The sequence below is a fragment of the Carassius gibelio genome, chromosome A10 (assembly GCF_023724105.1).
Source record: "Carassius gibelio isolate Cgi1373 ecotype wild population from Czech Republic chromosome A10, carGib1.2-hapl.c, whole genome shotgun sequence".
Classification (NCBI taxonomy): Eukaryota; Metazoa; Chordata; class Actinopteri; order Cypriniformes; family Cyprinidae; genus Carassius; species Carassius gibelio.
Window position 1 is genome coordinate 17,011,242 of NC_068380.1, and position 19,219 is coordinate 17,030,460.

Here is a 19,219-nt window from a genome sequence, read left to right on the forward strand (position 1 = left end):
CTCATCTTTGGGTGCGGAGTTTCGTAGAATTTTAAAAAAACACTGGCATATTATTTCTAGTGATCCTAGTTTGTCTGGCGTTTTTAAAAACAGTCCTAAATTAGTTTTTAAACGTCAAAATAACTTCCGTGATTGGTTGGTAAAATCTGAATATCCTGCACGAATGAAAGGTATTCCATCTCTTCCTCCAGGTAACTACAGGTGTGGCAATTGTGCTCAGTGCGCTTTCACACACAAATGTAATTCTTTTAGTCATCCACGCACTGGTCGCGACATTCCGATACGAGGCACTATCACATGTGCTTCAACCCATGTTATTTATTTAATTCGCTGCCCGTGTGGTCTTGCCTATGTGGGTAAAACATCCAGACAATTACGTATTCGTATTTGTGAACATCGCAGTAACATCAGGACCGGTGATATGCGCAGTCCCATTGCGTCTCATTTTAGGCAAATGGGTCATAATGTCAGTGTGTTAAAGTACATCGGTATAGAAAAGGTAACTAAACCATCAAGAGGTGGAGACTATGAGAAGAAATTATTACAGAGAGAATGTTTTTGGATTTATTCTCTAAATACTTTGTCACCATTAGGGTTGAATGAGGATTTTGATATCAAGCCATTTCTATAAATATTTTCATATGTTTGTTTTTTTTCAAGTTATTTGATGCTGCATTTTGAGTGTTTGTCATATGATTTTCAAGTTATTTGATGTTGTTTTTTGAGTGTTTGTCATATGATTTGTTTCTGTCACATGATTTGTTTCTGTCACATGACTTCTAAGTGAGGAATTCTAATTAAGGTGAGCACCTGTTATGTATTTAAAGGTGTTCCTCACTTATTGAGATTGTGCCTGATGAAGACCTGAGGGTCGAAACGTTGCCTTGTACATAATTAAATACACTTTTGTATGGAGCAGTATTTTTCAGTGTGCAGACTGCATTTTTGTATTTATTGATTGCATATCCAGTTGTCTTGCACCTGGCCCAAATTTGGGTTCATGTGATGTGCACACCACTTCTGTGTGTTCTGATGGAACAGCTGATCATACCTGTATATGGATTGCCATTTTGAAATGAATTTAGTAGCAGAGCTACTGCGAGCAATTTTTAGTGCTGCAATCCATTTATCCTTTGCTGAAATTTCAGCGTCTTCATTGAGAGAGAGCGTGTCATGGATGTTTAGCAACGACAGACGCCCCAGGAGCACTTCTGCCCGAGCGCTTTGGAAAGAAGGAGAAAGCGGCGCGACTAGCGCTTTCCACGCGTTTTTAGTCGCGAACTATTGAAGACAAAAGCGATGACCCTCTGAACTTCTCAGGCTGACATGTTGATGTGATGTGATATCTGATTTAAGTGGGCGTGGTGTGTGTAAGGTAGAGAGGGCATGACTTATGATAGTGTCCTGATCCAGTCACGACGCTATTCTCAGCCTGTGTTCCAGCTGAGTAATCAACTTTATTTAAAAAAAAATAATTTATATATTTTATATTCAAACTGAAAACATGATGTAATTAACACTCAAGTCATTCAAGTCATCGTGTCTCAAGTCAAGTCAAGTCCCGAGTCTTTAACTTCCAAGTCCGAGTCAAGTCTCAAGTCCTAAAAATAGCGACTCGAGTCGACTCGAGTCCAAGTCACCAAGTCACAAGTCCCCATGTCTGGTTTATTTAATAACAAATACATCGCAAAGGATTATGTATAGTAAGTGGATCATGGTTTCTGCGCTAATGACATCTAATTTATTTACTTTATATCTTCAAGACTTAAATCATTGTATGCACATTATTGCTGTTACTGTATTTGTGTGCATTGTTGCAAAACTTAATTGTAAACTTTTCATGATTATGAGGTTTTTAACTGACTAAAGTTATGATTGCTGACTTTATATATTTGAATGTTTGATAGACTTGACGCCATTACGTCATCGCCAATGACGTCATTACGTCAAGCGTAAAAAAACCAGTGAACCGTTTTTTTCAACCAGTTTATTGAATCGAACCGTCCGAAAGAACCGATTCGTGGAAAAGAACCGAACTTCCCATCACTAACACACACAGCAATGTTTATATAGCTAAACAGCGATCTAGGGGTCACAATGGGATTACAGATGATAAATTGTGAATAATTCCCAATAAGTTAGTTAATAAATATTTTAGTTATATTTAGTAAAATCCCCTTAAATAAAAAAATGTTGAAGTAAAAAAAATGAAAACGATTGGCGAAATTACACATGCATTAAAATAGTGCAGATACTAGGCCTTAAGTAAGTATCATCAATATTACAATAAACTAATATATAATATATATAGCCGGCTGAGGAAGAAAAGGATACACAGCTCGAAATTCAGTATGAACATATGGTACACAACAAGTTGTTATTTATTTATTTTTATTTTTAATGTATGTGTAAAACCCTTTTCACAGGCTTGCAGTAGTTTTGACCATATTTTGGCAAAAACAAAATATTTATGTAATACTCAGATTTGCGGGTCTTGAGGAATAAGTGCTTACCGAGTATTATGCATGGGTTCTTGGCTATTTGCTGTATCTGTCGTAGTCATTTGATAGAGTCAGTACAAGTCTTCTGTGCTCAGAACTCAGTGTTTATTTTAAAGGTCCCGTTCTTCGTGATCCCATGTTTTAAACTATAGTAAGTGTGTAATGATGTTGATAGAGTATAAAAAATTTTCAATGCCAAGCGAGATATTTTATTTAACAGAATTCGCCTACAAAAAAAAAAAAATGACCCGTTTGGACTACAGCCCTCTAGTTCCTGCAGTAATAACGTCACTAAAACAGTATTCTGACTAACCTCCGCCCACAGAAATTGTGTTTGTGTTTGTCATCATGTCGTTGAAACGCTGTTATTTTCATCTCGGAGTCCAATTACCTTTGTTTGGGCTTCCCAGGGACACTGTACTTGGAAATTAATGGTTACAATTTATGTTTAACTTGGTTCCCGAAAATTATAATCCACATGTAAAACTATGTGCAGCACATTTTGCTGAGGGACAGCTTCCTCAATCTCAATCAGTTTAATGCAAGATTCGCACAAAGATTATTCTTGAAAGATGGAGCAGTTCCCTCTTTGTCTGGAGAAGGCGTTGTTTATGGACAACAACCGGTAAGTGTATTTTATTATTTAAATTGGTGCGTTTAACAGTTTCTGTAACTTTTTACACAAAGGATAAAACGCTGTTTAGCTTTGTTAAGTAGATGTTAGAGCTGTGCAATAAAATCGAATGCGATTTTCATGCGCATCTTGTCAGTAAAAACGCTCCTGTGATTATAAGTACATCTCCAGCACATGCTCCTGCCCACTTGCACATGCTCCTTGCTTCTCAAAACTAGCCCAATCGCGTTTCCAGGAGGGCCGTGTGCGCTAAGCTGCTGTCGAATCACAACATAGGAACCGCCGGCACAATCAGAACTCGTTATGTATTTCTGAAGGAGGGGCTTCATAGAACAAGGAAGTCATCAGCCCGTTTTTATGACAGTGAAAACAACGGTATACAGATAGTTGAATTGTGTGAAAAATACTGACACGCAAAACATGAACACGTGTTATTGCACACTGTAAACACAACCAAAGCTTCAAAAAAGCATGAAAAATGGGACCTTTAACATTTCTCTTAACTAACTTGTCATCGTTCCACCAGATTTTCTCGAGCTCTTCTTTCTCTTCCTATCCTTTCTCCTCCCCTCTCCCTATCTTCAAGTTTTTTCCTTTCCCTCACGCTCGCGATATCTCGCATACTAACTTTATTTAAACCTTCCCATTTCAATTCTTACATTTATTTTGTGTTAGCATGAAGCTGCAGTTTCACAGTACATAAATTACACTTACAAGTAACAGTAAATTCCTGCAAATAATTTCTTACACTTGAAATGTGATTTACAGATTTACAAAGCTTCTCTTGTGCCTGCAAATTTATTTACACTTACAGTTTTATGTTTACTTCCACAACTCCTACCCTGTGTGTGCAAATCTTTTAGGCATTAAATTACCTTCATAAAAACCTACATTTGTGTTTTACTGAAGAAACAGTCTCCTACATCTTAATTGACCTGGGGGTAGTTAGATAAACATACAATTTAAATTTTTGGGTGAACTATTCCTTAAAAAATGTCTTTACTTTTGATCAATGTAATGTGTCCATGCTGCATAAATGTAAAATATTTTTAATTTATTTTTAAAAAATCTTACTGACCCCAGGCTTTTGAATGATAGTGTATATAATTAATGTATGTATTAATTAGACAAATTTATTTTATAAACCTTTTAAAGACTGTATGCTAGTAGTACTGACATATTCTGTTTTTATTTATTTATTTTTAATAGGGTGTCTTGAGTAACCAGGGTTTCTTGGAGGGTTCTCTGAAAAATGCTCGGTTTGGGAAAGCCATCACTGTCATCCGCGATCTAAACCTGGATGGTTTCAGTGATGTGGTGGTTGGTGCTCCGCTGGAAGGCAATGGCCAAGGTGCCATTTACATCTACTATGGAGACAGAAAAACCATCAGAAAGCAGAGCTCACAGGTAGAACCAAACGTCATGGAGTCCTCAACACATATTCAATTTATCCGCAAATTTCCAAATTCAGAAAATTCTTACCAATTCAGAAAATTGTTGGAACGAACCTGGACCCAGCGTTGAAGTTCTTCGGCCGCTCTCTGGACAGCAGCAGAGATATGAACAAAGACTTTATCCCAGATGTGGCAGTGGGGGCTTTTGAGAAAGTGGTCCAACTCTGGTAAGAATTTGAAAATATCAGGCTTCATTTAACCAACTGATTTTCATACTTTGAGGGGGTGTAAAATGAACCATGTTCATTTGTAATACTTCATAACAGCCCACCTTCAACAATCGATTTAAGTGCAGAACAGTTACAGAGACAGCCTCAGTTATGGTGGGATATGTAGATGTGTTTGTGGCCAAGGAAATGATCGCTTTAGCTGTCCTCTGAAATCCCATTTTTCACCTCAGCAATCCTCTAAGCATCAGCTTTCTTCTGTTTGTTCCAAAAGCCATAAATCAGTCAAAGGGTTGTTTCTTATTTGATGCATTCTTGAACTCTCTCATATGGTTTTAGGAGTAGGGGAATTGCAGTCGTCCTGGCCAAAGTTTTCTTCACCCCTGACAAGATCAGTATCCTGAGTAAACCATGTCACTATAGCGGGAGACAAGTGTCCTGCTTCAAAGCTAAAGTGTGTTTTAGAGCAACATTTAAACCAGCAAGTCCACTGGGGCCAGTAGGTAAGGATACAGATTCTACTCTTCTTTTTTTAGGAGGTTTGAGAAAATGATACATTTGAACTTTATTTTATAAAAACAGATATCAAGTACAACTTGACCCTGGATGCCGACCTACAGTCATCTCGGGTCAGCCCTAGAGGTCATTTCAGCAACTTGGATCGAGTCGTCCAGAAAGACATCAGCGTCTCTGTGCAGGACTTATGTGAAGAGCATGACGTGTATGTGCAGGAGACCCCTGACCTTGTCAACTCGATTGCTTTGCGTGTGGACATAGTTGTCAGCCATCCAGACGCCAACCCCGTTCTGGATGTCTTCAGTACTACTGCATGGGAGTTTTTTGTGAGTGTTGCAAGAAGCTAAATTTCTGAGTTGTAAGTACCTGTGGTTTGCTGTAAAGAATGTGTTAAGAAAATATGCAATTAATATAAGCAATTACATCAAATATGTCAGGAACTTTTAAACAATGTTGGCAAAATAGATATATACAATCACCAGCCACTTTTTTAGAGAAAATGAAGTGAAAAGTGAAAGTTGTGACATTTGCCAAGTATGGTAACCCGTACTCGGAATTGGTGCTCTGCATTTAACCCATCCAAGTGCACACACAGAGCAGTGATTAGTGAACACGCCATGAACACACACCCAGAGCATTAGGCAGCTATATCCAGTGCCCAGGGAGTAAATGGGGGTTCAGTGCCTTGCTCAAGGGCACTTCAGCCGTGTATATTTAAAAAAAAAACTGCTGATCTACTGGGAAATTCACAACCATCTCTAGCATTTATATAGAATGGTCCAAAAAAGAGAAAATATCCAGTGAGCGGCAGTTGTGTGTTTGAAAATGCCTTGTTGATGTCAGAGGTAAGAGGAGAATGGGCAGACTGGTTAGTGATGAAAGGCAACAGTAACTCAAATATACACTCGTTACAACCAATACCATCTCTGAACGCACAGCACATTGAACCCTGAAGCAGATGGGCTACAGCAGTAGAAGACCACACCTCGTGCTGCTCCTGTTAGCTAAGAACAGGAAACAGAAGCTACAATTCACACAGGCTCACCAAAACTGGACAATTGAAGACTGGAAAAACGTTGCCGGGTCTTATGAGTCTCGATTTCTGCTGCGACATTCAGATGGTAGGATCAGAATTTGGTGTAAAGAACATGACAGCATGGGTGGTGTAATGGTGTGGGTGATGTTTTTTTGGCACATTTTTGGGCCCACTAGTCCCAATTAAGCATGGTTTAAACACCACAGCCGACTTGAGTATTGTTGCTGACCATGACCATCCCTTTTTGACTACAGTGTTCCCATCCTCTGATGGCTTCTTCCAGCAAGATAATGCACCATGCCACACAGCACAAATCATCTCAGACTGGTTTCTTGAACATCACAATGTCTTCACTTTACTCAAATGGCCTCCACAGTCAACAGATCTCAATCCAATAGAGCAGATTTGGGATGTGGTGGAACGGGACATTCGGATAGATATGCATCCAACAAATCTGCAGCAACTGCATGTCATCATCATCAATGATGTCAATATGGACCAAAGTTTCTGAGGAATGTTTCCAAGACCTTGTTGAATCTATGCCATGAAGACTTGAGCCAGTTCTGAAGGCAAAAGGGGGTCCAACCTGATACTAGCAGGTTGTACTTAATAAAGTTTCCAGTGAAATATAATTTTAGAATTGGTTTATATTTGCTTATTAAACATTTAAATAAGCATTTAACCAATCCAAATACACACACACAAACATAGCAGTGGGCAGTGGAAAAAAATGGCTTGGTCCATTAAGAACAGGGGAATTCAGAATAATGTCCAGGAAACTGTTCCTAAATCCTCACTGTGGTTTGGTTTGGTTTGGTTTGGTTTGGTCAAGATGCCGTTCTCAAAGGACTGTGGTCAAGATGCCGTTTGCTTCAGTGACTTGGTTCTGACTGTGCAGAGTGAAGAGAGACTCAGGTAAGATTCCCTCAAACAATCTGACTTAAACAGGACAAGAAATACTAATCCTTAATCTCTTTTTATAGAAAATATTAAATTCAGGCGAGTATCTAATTAACTAGCGCCTTATTTCTTTTGCAAAACCTTTGCCAACATATCCATTTAAATATATTGTGTAAAAATGCTATTATACTGTATATAATTGGTATGGAATATTTGTTTTTCGTTTTTTTGTGTTTTTTTAATATTTCCAGCAAAACTCAACTGGTGGTCAGCCAGAACAAGAGAAGTCTCTCCTTTACTGTGACTGTGATGAACAGGAAGGAAAATGCGTACAATGCTCGAGTGTCTAGCCGCTACTCCAGTAACCTGTTCTATGCTTCTGTTACACCACAGGTACTTCATAACTAATGCAAAAAATGTATCACTTATATTCTTCTTAAAACAAGCTGTACAAAACTGGGCCGGACCTGGGCGGTGAGCTATGACTCGACAACTCCTCTATCCTTAAATAATCTCACTCACACTGCCATATAGAAGGTTCTAACATTAATTTAAGTGCTATATAATATGCATATTTTACTTATATGGCACACACACATTCTTGTGTTTAAAACCAGCTATTTTTTTTGCTTATCCAATCTGATTTTGCAGACTGAAGGAGCAGAGGTGAAGTGCACTCTAATGAAAGAATCAGACACACTTATCTGCCAAGTTAGTTATCCAGTGCTGAGGACGGACCAATCGGTGAGACAGACACAGATGAGCACTAATGTCAGTATCCGACTGATATGTTTGTAATGGTTTTGTATGTTTTTCACAGGTTACATTTGTGGTCAACTTTGAATTTAACTTGAATCAGCTTAAAAAAAATGCCAATGTTGTCTTCGAAGCTTTAAGGTAAACGGTTTTACCCAATTCATTTTAAACAACTTTTATGGTTTTGCTTCATCAATGTTCAAATGCTTTTTTACAAAAGCAATTTAGAGAATTGCCAACATCTGACAGTCCCTCAAGACTGTGAAAATAGTTTTAAGCAGTAAGTGTCTGTGATCTACGAGTATTTGTGTGAGGAGATTGTTCTGTTAATCATTGTTTCATTGGTTCATTTTCACTGCAGTGACAGCACAGAGGAAACTCCAGCTGATAATACGATCTCTGTCTCCATTCCTGTCCAATACAACTCTGAGATTATCCTCAGCAGGTCAGACATGAAACAATACTTCATTCTGATTGGTCGGTTGCTGCATTCTGCCTGCATTCATTTTGCTAAAAAGTTTGGGAACAATTAGACTAATACTTGTTGTTGTTTTTTAACAAGGATACATTAAATTGATCAAAAGTGATAATAAAGATATTTATAATGTTTGAATAGACAAATCAAATAAATGCTGGTTTTGAACTTCATATTCATCAAAAAATCCTAAATCAAATAACATTGATATATTGAGCAGCAAATCTGCATATCAGAATGATTTCTGAAGGATCATGTGACACTGAAGACTGGAGCAATGATGCTGAAAAATCAGCTTTAATTCACAGGAAATCAAAAACTTTAATATAATATAAATTACAAACCTCAAACTTATTTGGGTCAAATGAATTGGTTAGAAAGTGTGGGAAGCATGGAAAACATTGCTTGTGAAAACTTGTAAAGATCCTGAGTAACTTTATAAATAATATGAGAATTCTTTTAGAATCACTTTTTACAAGTGTGTGTGTGTGTGTTGAGTAGGCTAGTTGTAGCATTTCTGCTCAATTTTGGGGGTAATGTATAACAAGTAACGCGAGTTATGTAATCAGATTACTTTTTCAAGTAACTAGTAAAGTAACACATTACTTGTTATTAAAAATTAATGAGCAAGCCCAGCTCAGGTGACAGAAAGTAACGCAAAAGTAATGTAATGCATTACTCGCCATACAATGAAAGTAACACAGTTAGTTACTTTTTTATCGAGTAATATTGTAATGTATTATTTTCATAACTTTCCCCAACACCGTTTCTACTTGATAACCCATCGTAATGTTTGACTAAAAGTCCTCTCTTAATGTATTTATTATATTTTAATTTCTTCAGAGAATCAAAACTAGATGCTTATTTACTTGAAAAAGATAACAATTACACAACCACAGTGAGGAATTTCAAGGACATCGGCCCAGATTTTAACTTTAATTTAAAGGTGAGTTCACGTGGTAGTGAAACGGATGAATCCTTCAGGCTGTTCACTACCGCCATCTGTTGGTTTGCTTTGAAAAATGAAGTGTAAGGTAGGGCTGATTGTATTTATTTCTGCAGGTTTCTACAGGAACTGTCCCAGTCAGCCTGGTTTACCTCAATGTCTCGCTGCCCAACAGCACTAGAGCAGGAAATCCTCTCCTCTACATAACCAGCATTAAAACCTCACCTGTGAGGATCCAAAATCAACAAACCTCACAATTTTACACACAATCCAACATTAACATTAACACACGTCTCTGCATGTGGAAATGATTTGACATCATATTTCCTGCAAACAGGCTGAAAACATCCATTGTTCAGGCAGTCATCTGATCGACCAGTTTAATATAACTGAAAAACCTTATCCAGCCCGATTCACAAAGGAGTGTTTCAGGGGAACAGATGAACTGGTCAGTGCTTGTGGATTTTTAATTTGCTTATTGATGGTGAAACACAAAGGAAGTACTAATGAATGAAGTATGAAACCCAGTAATAATTATTTATGTAATAATGTTTTTAATTAGATGATGATTGCATGATGATTGATCCTGTCTCTTATTACAAATAACAGTCCTAATTTCCATTCGTACTGATCATCTGTTCACCATCCACAGAACTGCAAAACAGCCACATGTCGCTCAGTTCAGTGTGTCCTGAAGGACCTGGAGGAGAAGAATGATTATTATGTGGATGTAACGACAAACATATGGAGTGGTACATTTGCGATGGTAAATAAACTCATCTCAGTGGTTTTCTTGTATCAATCTAGGCTAATGTTGGGGTTAACCGTGTTTGTTTGTTCATTCAAGGCTGATTTTCTGTACACTGTCATCTCTGTGACAGCTGAGATAGAGACATCTCAACCAGAGCTGCTGTTCATCGAAAAGAAACACCTGCAGGTAGAGATTTTTTTTTTAATTTTATCATATACAGCTAAAAGGTTGTGTGTGTGTGTGTGTGTGTGTGTGTGTGTGTGTGTGTGTGTGTGTGTGTATACAGTACATATATATTTTTAAACGATGTATGAATGTATTTTTATATAAACTCTGTAACACATGTTAACAAAACACATTTGAATAAAAATCAGCAAGGAACATACATTACAATATTGCAAAAAATGAAAAAGTAGATGAATAAAATAAAAAAAGGAAAATGTGGAAGTAAGCCGTTTTGTACAGCTAATAATAACTGAAAGTGAATGACACCGAAAGACATTAAATTTACATATGGCCGTGCATGCTCTTATAAAATAAGGTGAATATAATAAATTAATTATAATTAAATCATAAGGCTATAAATCTTGATCCAAAGTTTTGATCTCTAGTACACAGTAATCTTGATCTTCTAGTCATACATGACGAAATTACCTAACCATGACACAAAACAGCGTGAGAATCACTGATCTATAATATTGAATAGTTATATATATAGATCAGTGGTTAGAATACATAACAAGATTACTCAAATCTCAGTGAAAGATCTATAATAACATAAAATATTTTAAATTGTAAAAGAAGCATAAGTAACATCTTTATGATCAGATTTTTTTTTTCAACATTGAGTTATTGAATAGTTACACACTTTTTGTATTTTCTTATCAATTAGTAAAACTGCATATTCTGAACAACTATAGTTTAAAGCAGTGTTCTGGTAGTAAAAAAAAAGTGTAAAATAGGACACAATGTACTGTTAGTATGAAGGAACAATACGTTTTTACCTGTGTTTTTAAATCCAACACTGCATTTTGTGTTTTAAGGTTACAGGGTTACAACTTAATGGATAACATCCTGGCAGAAAATGACTAGTACCTTTTCAGTTTTTAACTGAACAACAGTTACAAGCTAATAACATGCTGTTTCATAAATGTGCATTTATTATTGACCAATTGGATCCAGCAACTTAATGCATGTTTTATGTTTGTACTGTTAGGCATCTTTCTCCTTTAATCATTTGAGTTTCTTTAAAAAAAAAAAAAATAAGTTGCTAAAAGTAAAAAAAATTAATAAAATAAAGAAAAGCTAAATTGGCTGCTAGGTGCTTAAAAAAAAAAAAAAGATTAAGTTGCTAGGGTAGTCTGAAAAGTTGCTAAATCTAGCAACAAAATTGTTAAGTTGGCTCTATCTTCATTTGCATTTAGTCTAAATGCAGGCTATACAGTAAGAGCAGAAATGTATTTTCTTTTATTTTCTTTTTCATTTTGAAAAACATTTTGGTATATGAGCTTTTGGTAAATGAGTAAACGTTTTCAGTCTCAAAAAATATATTCAATTCAGCATACAGTATATTTCACATAAATTTAAAACAATTTGGCTATATATATATATATATATATATATATATATATATATATATATATATATATATATATATATATATTTGTTTTTTGTTTTTTTGTTTGTTTGTTTTTTTTTGCTGAATGGGATCAGCAGTCATTATGTATGTAAGCTAAATTTACAAGTAGACACTTCTTTGCAGGTTAAAGTCCAAGTGAGCAAACCTGGAGCTAAAGGGGACGTTCCAGTGGGCGCCATCATAGGGAGCGTTATCGGCGGTCTGTTGGTCTTCGCTCTAGTCATCGCATTTCTTTGGAAGGTACTTTATTTTTATGTTTTAATGTTTATTATTTAATGTCTATATCTTAATGTCTTCCTTTAAAAATCAATGTATTGTTATGTTCAGCTTGGATTCTTCGAGAGGAATTATCAACCGATGAAGAACGTGGCTGAGGTTGAAGAAGAAAACCAGGAACTGCAGGAAAACAGCGAGACACTTTAAGAAATCTGTCGAGTCTCATTCAGCATTATCACTGCTTCCTTCTCTAAGAGCAGACTGGGCTTTCAAAAAATGTCAATTTGATTTTAGTGCAGCAAGTGAAACACTTGCATTCAAAGGAGGACTGTCCAAGCTTTGTATTTTTTCAAGAAAAACCTATTGATGCTTCATGAGATTTACTGTAGCTCATATACTAGTTAACAGTTCAACTTTGTTTTGTATCTTTCCCAGTTTCCCCCACAAATACTCCTTGTTCTCTTTCCAGCATGGATCCCGAGACTCTGGGTAGAACATCAATTCATTATTATGTATGAAATATTTACACTATAAATAATACCAGTGTTATTATTATATGAAACAAATATATTTAAACAACATGAATAAGTTAGTTTCTAAAGTATGCCATAAACATTATCTTTCCAATTAACAATTTTAAGACATATAATAAATTATATAAACCATGAACATTTTCATACAACTATATTGCATAATATGAAAAGGAACACAAATATGTATTAATAAAACTTATTTATACTAGCTACTACGATTAGTATTTTTACGTCAAAATGTGTTATATATCTTATATGTAAAAAATAATATATATTGGTAAACTGAGTGGCAGAATAAATCTAATCTGTTTGATTATAATGGGAGCTTTTAATAGTTTTATTGCTTTGATGACATAGTCAGTTTACGACTGAAACTGAGACCAAAACATTCGAGTTCACTGAATGCAAGGAATGATTACGTCACGTGATTCGTTGTGTATTTTCGCCTTGCATGTGGATGATCAGAGAATATAATTGAATAACAGATATCAAAAGCAAGCGTATCTCGATATCCATGTATATATATTGGACGCGCACATGTAAACTTCAACTCCTCTCGCCACGTGGGTCTGTTTTCTTCCTGAGAGCTCAAATCCAATTGGCTTTGCCACAGGTCACATGACTCGCGGAAACAGTCACATGACGTTCAATCAACCTCGTGACCGTTTAATATTACATTTTATAAATTCGTACTCCTTCTAAGTCTTAATTGAGCTTTTATCATTAAAACCAGCGATATAATTTAACCCCTTCCTGAAATTATCTCTGCATTCCCTCTCTTCCCCAACAGATGTCTCCAAATACACATTCCGAGCCATTCAGCTGTTCACAGTTAATGTATCCCCAGATGTTGTATAAGGTATAAAATATTTTTTATGGTGGTTACTATATTTGTTGACTCATGTAATGCCTCATGGGCATATGTAACCATTAAAGCTATCAGCATACAATATTTTTGTTTTAAATACAACAGATCAAACGCTCGTTTCGCCTTTATTAAACAGCCGATGGCTGGTTTTGTTCATTAAGACAGTGCTGTGTGGCATTCGATCAATCCAGTGACATCTGCAACCACAGACCACAGCTGTGCAACGTATGGCCCTGTTTCACAGGCATTGTTATTAACAACGTGTGGTAGGAGACACTTATAAAGTCGTGCATTTCTCCCAATTCTCCGACAGGGACAGCAGGGCAACAGCGTCCACCTCACTCATGTCTGGCAAGCCGTTTGATCATTTCTGTTTTATGTTACGGGTAGGCCTACTAGTTTGTTTTTAACCACTACTAGATTAATTAATCTGATAGTGAGTATAATATTTATATGTAAAACAAATGTAAAGTGAGATAAGAAATGCTACTGACATATAGGCTACTGGTAAGTGTAAAATAAAGTTAAGAAAAATAACACAAAAAAACAGCTAAAACCAGCCTAAACTGGTTAGCTGGTCCAGCCTGGTCATAGCTAGTCAGCAGGCTGGTTTTAGATCACTTCTTTAGCGGGTCAGGGTGGAAGACCAGCTTAAACCAGCTACTTTCAGCTTAAACCAGCTAAAACCAGCCAACCGTCTTAGGTTGGTTGTAGATGTTTTTTTTTCAGCAGGGATATAAACTAGTACATAATAACTAGTAAAATTAGAATAGACTTTAATCTGGGTAGTGTCATATTAATTCTTGACAGCAATGAAATTGAGGCTGTGAGTTTAAACAGAGTGTGTTAAATTGACTGTAGTGTGTTTAACAACATCATGATTGTTCAGCTAATTAAATGACTTTTTTAGGCTACGTCCACACAAAGTCAGAGCTTTCACTATCTGATCTTTTTTTTTTCCTCGTCTCAAGAAATATGTAGGTCCACACGAAACAACAATACTGACACAAAACGATGTAGTATACATGCCAGACCAGTATGTGGCACTGTAATCCTGCCACAGACACATTAAAAACGGAGAAAAGACTTGGACTATGCGCATAAACCTTGAGCACGGTATACAAACGAACATGGAACAATATATTTATTAATCTGTGTTAAGGTTAGTTAATAGATAATCGTTCAGTGTTTGTTCATGTTTTTGTTTCTGTTATGTGACGTAGAGGTGTTACGACTAGGGGTGAGACGTAGGCCGATAATGTCATAGTTTCAGAAAATATATGGATTTGCTGTCCACGTGAAAACGCAAAGGCGTTTGGGACCTGGTTTAAAAAAAAAACGGTTTCACTCTCCCAAAACACCAGATCCGTGTCGACGAAATGCCTATATGATACAAAATGTATGCGTATACAGCAAATGTGTCTCTGTGTGGATGGGGCCTTAGACAAGTCGACCATTAAACAGTTTTGAAAGTTGTGAAACCTTTATACAGTGTGAACCATTGTAAGGACAATATTCTTCACAGCCTCATTTTCATCCATGTTAAATTCAATATGGCATCTAATCCGATTGAGGTCTATACATTCATAGTACCATAGATCCCACATTCGACCAGACACATTGACGTATCTGCCTTCTTGGAACAGTCAACCTATCGTCACACAGTAAAAATCAATAGCAGCGTCCCAAATGAGATGATGCACTACACACTATGCACTTATTGATTATGTAATTATGCAGTATGTATTCAACCATGTAGTGTATGAATTACTTAAGGTTATTCGCTACATAATTACAGCTGCAACATTCCACACTACATTTTTTTGAGTTATTAAAGTGCATCATTTGGGTATTTAAAGTTCAAGTTTAAGGACTTGTTTCATTTTGGGGGAGGTGTTGGCGCAGTGGTTTGATTGATTCATTGATAAAAGTTTCAGCTAAATGAATAAATGTAAATGTATAAATGTTTTGGACTCAGTGAACCAATTAAATCATGGTTACCTGGAGGGGAATTTAATGGCCGTCAGAGGCACATCACATCATGTTCACTGTGGGTGAGGCAGAGGACAGTGTTGAAACCCCAGTGCCGCTGCACAAGATGGTCCCCATCGACTTCCCAGAGTCTGGTCAGGTCCCGGTCGACTTCCCAGAATCTGGTCAAGTCACTATTAACACCCATGAGTCAAGTAAAACCACAGTTGATCTCCGTGAGCAAAGTCAAGTCACCAATGATCTCTGTGAACAAAGTCAAGTCACAATTGATCTTCATGAACCAAGTCAAGTCACCAATGATCTTCGTGAATCAAGCCAAGTCACAGTTGATCTTCATTAACCAAGTCAAGTCACCAATTATCTCCATGAACAAAGTCAAATCACAGTTGATCTTCATGAACCAAGTCAAGTCACCAATGATCTTTGTGAATCAAGCCAATTCACCATTAATCTCCGTGAATCTAGCCTAGTCGCCATTAATCTCCATTGGTCAAGTAAAGCCACATGTAAACTTCATGTGTCAAGTCAAGTCACCGTTGGTATTTATGAACAAAGTTAAGTCGCCACCAATCTTCATGTTGGATAACTAAATCAAGTCACATTTGATCCTTATGAGCCCAGTCAAATCACCACAGATCTTCCAGAATTTCATCACATCTCAGCAGATCTTCCAGAGCTTTATCGTACCACAACAGATCATCCAGAGCCTCGCCACGTCTCAGCTGAACTTCCAGAGCCTTGTCACATCTCAACCGAACTTCCAGAACTATCCTCCTATCCTGTCATGGCAATGGAGACCATCCACCAACTCCCTGTCTGTCCTATCATGGCCACAGAGGTCATCCATGAACTCCCCGCCTGTCCTGACACGGCCTTGGAGGGCCATCTATGGACTCTCGTTCATTCCTGTCATGGCTACGGAGACCATCCACCAACTCCCTGTCTGTCCTGTCATGGCCAAGGAGACCATCCATGAACTCACCGCCTGCCCTGTCACGGTCATGGAGACCAGCTACCATCTCATCATGGCCACCGAGGCCGCTATTAACCTCTTTATGTTCTCTGTTTCAGACTTTCTCTCCTGTGCCAGCAACTCCACTGTGGTGGTCCTCTGCTCTGCCCTGGTGGGCTTCTGTCCCATCTGCCCGGCTGTGGTGGTCCTCTGCTCCGCCCAAGGGGGCTCCATTTCCACCTGCTTTGCCCGGTGGGCTCCAGTTCCGCTTGCTCCACCCTGGATTCCTGCCCTGTCAGCACTGCCTCGGTCCATGGTCAATCCACTTCCACGTGGACCTGGCCTTCCGTCCCTCCCCCTGTTCCGCCTCCACTCCACCGCCCTCCAAGACTGTATAGAGTGCCTGGAAGCCGCTCCTTGTGGGGGGGCTATGTCACGATCTCTATGTCACTAATTCTTAGTTAGTGCATCTGGCGAAAAGAAGCTAAAACAAGCCCACATATGCAGTACATATTAGTGCAGACTTGTTGTCATGATCTCTAGCTGGAGTGCCTGTGAGCTTCAGTAGAGGGCACTCCACTCAGGACTCATTCAGAACTTCATTTCCCATCCTGCCTCATTCCTGGGACTGATTGCACACACACACACACACACACACACACACATACACACCTGCATCTAATTACATACCCACACCTGCAGCTAATACACACATCTTGGCTGCATCCGAAAACTGAAAAATGCTGCCTTCAGAGGTCGCATTCCAAGGTAGGAAGGCATCAAGGCACGTCCGAAATCAATGTCAGCTTAATTTCCTGTCTCCTGTGATGCCTTCATCTGGCCTGTTTTTGAAGGCAACGTAGATGTATCCTTCGCTGCCTTCGATATCCCACAATCCCGTGCGTTCCATTCTGTGAGAATTAAGCCAAAAAATAAAGATGGCATCTGAAAGTTCCGGTCGGTGGTCAGTTTGTGTTTAAATGTATGTTTCTGAACAACCTTTTCCACTTTTTATGTAATTTCTAGCGAGAAATTTATATAGCAGTAATGAAATATCCACTCAATTATCACCAAAGCTCACTATATTTTGCTGCAGTTCATTAAACCATTACTCCGCTTCAGAAGCCTGTCCAAAATCCGTTTCATGAGGTGCCTTCTGGCAAAAACGCTGCCTGCAAAGTCATTGCCTGATCAGACAGCAAGGCAGCAAGTCACCTGCCTAAGTTTTCGGATGCAGCCCTTGTCTTGCCCTGTCTAGCATTTCCGAGCGTTTTCCCTGTGTTTGTTCTTCCGTGTCTGACCTTTGGATTGTGTATTCCGACTCTGATTCTCTGCTGCCTGCCCCGATCTGTGCTTGTTTCTGTTTGTTTTCGATTCTGACTCTCCATCATAACACTTGGCAACACTGGATCCAATATGGCAGATGGCTTGCATATAGCAACCAATAGAAACTGCAACTAATGAGGCATCTGTGCATAGTATTACAATCCACACTTAGAATTCAGTTATAAAAATGAGTTACTAGAAGTAATGGAATAGTTTCTTATCATTATTGTAAAAGTGACTAGTAGCAAATAAAGTACTAGTGTCTGATTAATTCATGGATGTAACACTTCATCTAAACTGCAAGTGCAAACATGATAAACTAAAGTGCACATCTACACTCAGTGTATAACGTCAGAAGCTTCATGGGAGTTTGTCACATCACTTTGCGTCACCAGTAGTGTAGACGGGTGTAACGCAACACCCTGATTTCTTCTTTTGAAGGAGGATTGTTGTGCTATATTTACAGGTTTGACCCCGGGGAGGACCAAACAACTGTCTCAACTATTTTAGAATGGCCGTATCCTTTAGTCTATTATTACCCATCAGAATTCACAGTAATAGGCCACTTTAAAAGATTAAACCTTACCATCCCAGCTGAAATGTATGGAAAAGTGTCTGTATCTGTTCAAAGCAGAGGACTCAAATAGTTCATACACAGATGCTGTTTTGTTTATTCATATTATCTAGTTTGCTGTACAGTCGAGTATATACAGCTTTAATGATGAAGAGTGTAGTAATCTACAAAAAAAAAAAAAACAGTCAATTTATAGTAATTCAATAGCTCATTATTGTTAGTTATATAGGCAATAATATAAGCCAACAGGATAAATGAAAAGGATGCATTTTGTCCATTATATAAAAACTATTAGCAACTATGTACATTTTGAATGAACAAAAATGCATGAATATTTATCCTCTCACTCTCCAACACACACACCAACAGCCCTGTTACCTTATAATTCCCCTTATCTGTATAACACAACAGTGTAACTTACATATATATATATATATATATATATATATATATATATATATATATATATATATATATATATATATATATACATAACAGCAATCATCCTTGTGAATTTGTCTTTTTCATAATCTTATATAGTTTGGTTATTTTTGGCTGGTGTAATCTACAATAGTCAAGCCTGTTACCATGATTTTGATCAGAAAACTGGATATCTCTATTGAAATCTTTATTACAGATACCTTGAAGTGTCAAGACTTCAAGAAAAGTGCAACATTAAGCATAAAACTCGACCCTGTTATTTTGAGCACGTCTCCAACATATATTAGCTACGTCCTATTTAGCCTCCGATTGCACATCTCAATTTATTAGCATTTAAAGGCATTTGAATTTTCTGAGAATGTTTACAATCTTACAATCAAAGTTTTTTTTTTTTTATCACATCAAAATAAACTATTTAATATGCAATCATAAATCATACTGTTTCAGAGAGTTCAAGCTCAAAGTTTGGCATATGTTAAAAGAAAGATATTTATATCGAAAGCTGTTATGCTGTAACAATCAGCATTCTTTGCGCATTAAAC

The 19,219-nt window shown here is 37.4% G+C and overlaps 1 protein-coding gene across 1 annotated transcript in view; it reads left to right on the plus strand.

Annotated features, from left to right (window-relative positions):
* LOC128021401 (integrin alpha-2) overlaps positions 1-16,446 on the plus strand; it is a 46,175-nt gene extending 29,729 nt beyond the window's left edge. The window contains exons 14-29 of the mRNA XM_052608532.1: positions 4,345-4,542; positions 4,626-4,756; positions 5,096-5,259; positions 5,339-5,598; positions 7,141-7,223; positions 7,460-7,601; positions 7,860-7,952; positions 8,029-8,105; positions 8,326-8,409; positions 9,283-9,385; positions 9,502-9,612; positions 9,723-9,833; positions 10,038-10,151; positions 10,233-10,322; positions 11,899-12,015; positions 12,103-16,446. Coding sequence (XP_052464492.1) covers positions 4,345-4,542; positions 4,626-4,756; positions 5,096-5,259; positions 5,339-5,598; positions 7,141-7,223; positions 7,460-7,601; positions 7,860-7,952; positions 8,029-8,105; positions 8,326-8,409; positions 9,283-9,385; positions 9,502-9,612; positions 9,723-9,833; positions 10,038-10,151; positions 10,233-10,322; positions 11,899-12,015; positions 12,103-12,198 — 1,974 coding nt within the window. The 3' untranslated portion in view covers positions 12,199-16,446. The remainder of the gene's footprint in view (positions 1-4,344; positions 4,543-4,625; positions 4,757-5,095; positions 5,260-5,338; positions 5,599-7,140; positions 7,224-7,459; positions 7,602-7,859; positions 7,953-8,028; positions 8,106-8,325; positions 8,410-9,282; positions 9,386-9,501; positions 9,613-9,722; positions 9,834-10,037; positions 10,152-10,232; positions 10,323-11,898; positions 12,016-12,102) is intronic.
* The last annotated feature ends 2,773 nt before the right edge of the window (positions 16,447-19,219 follow it).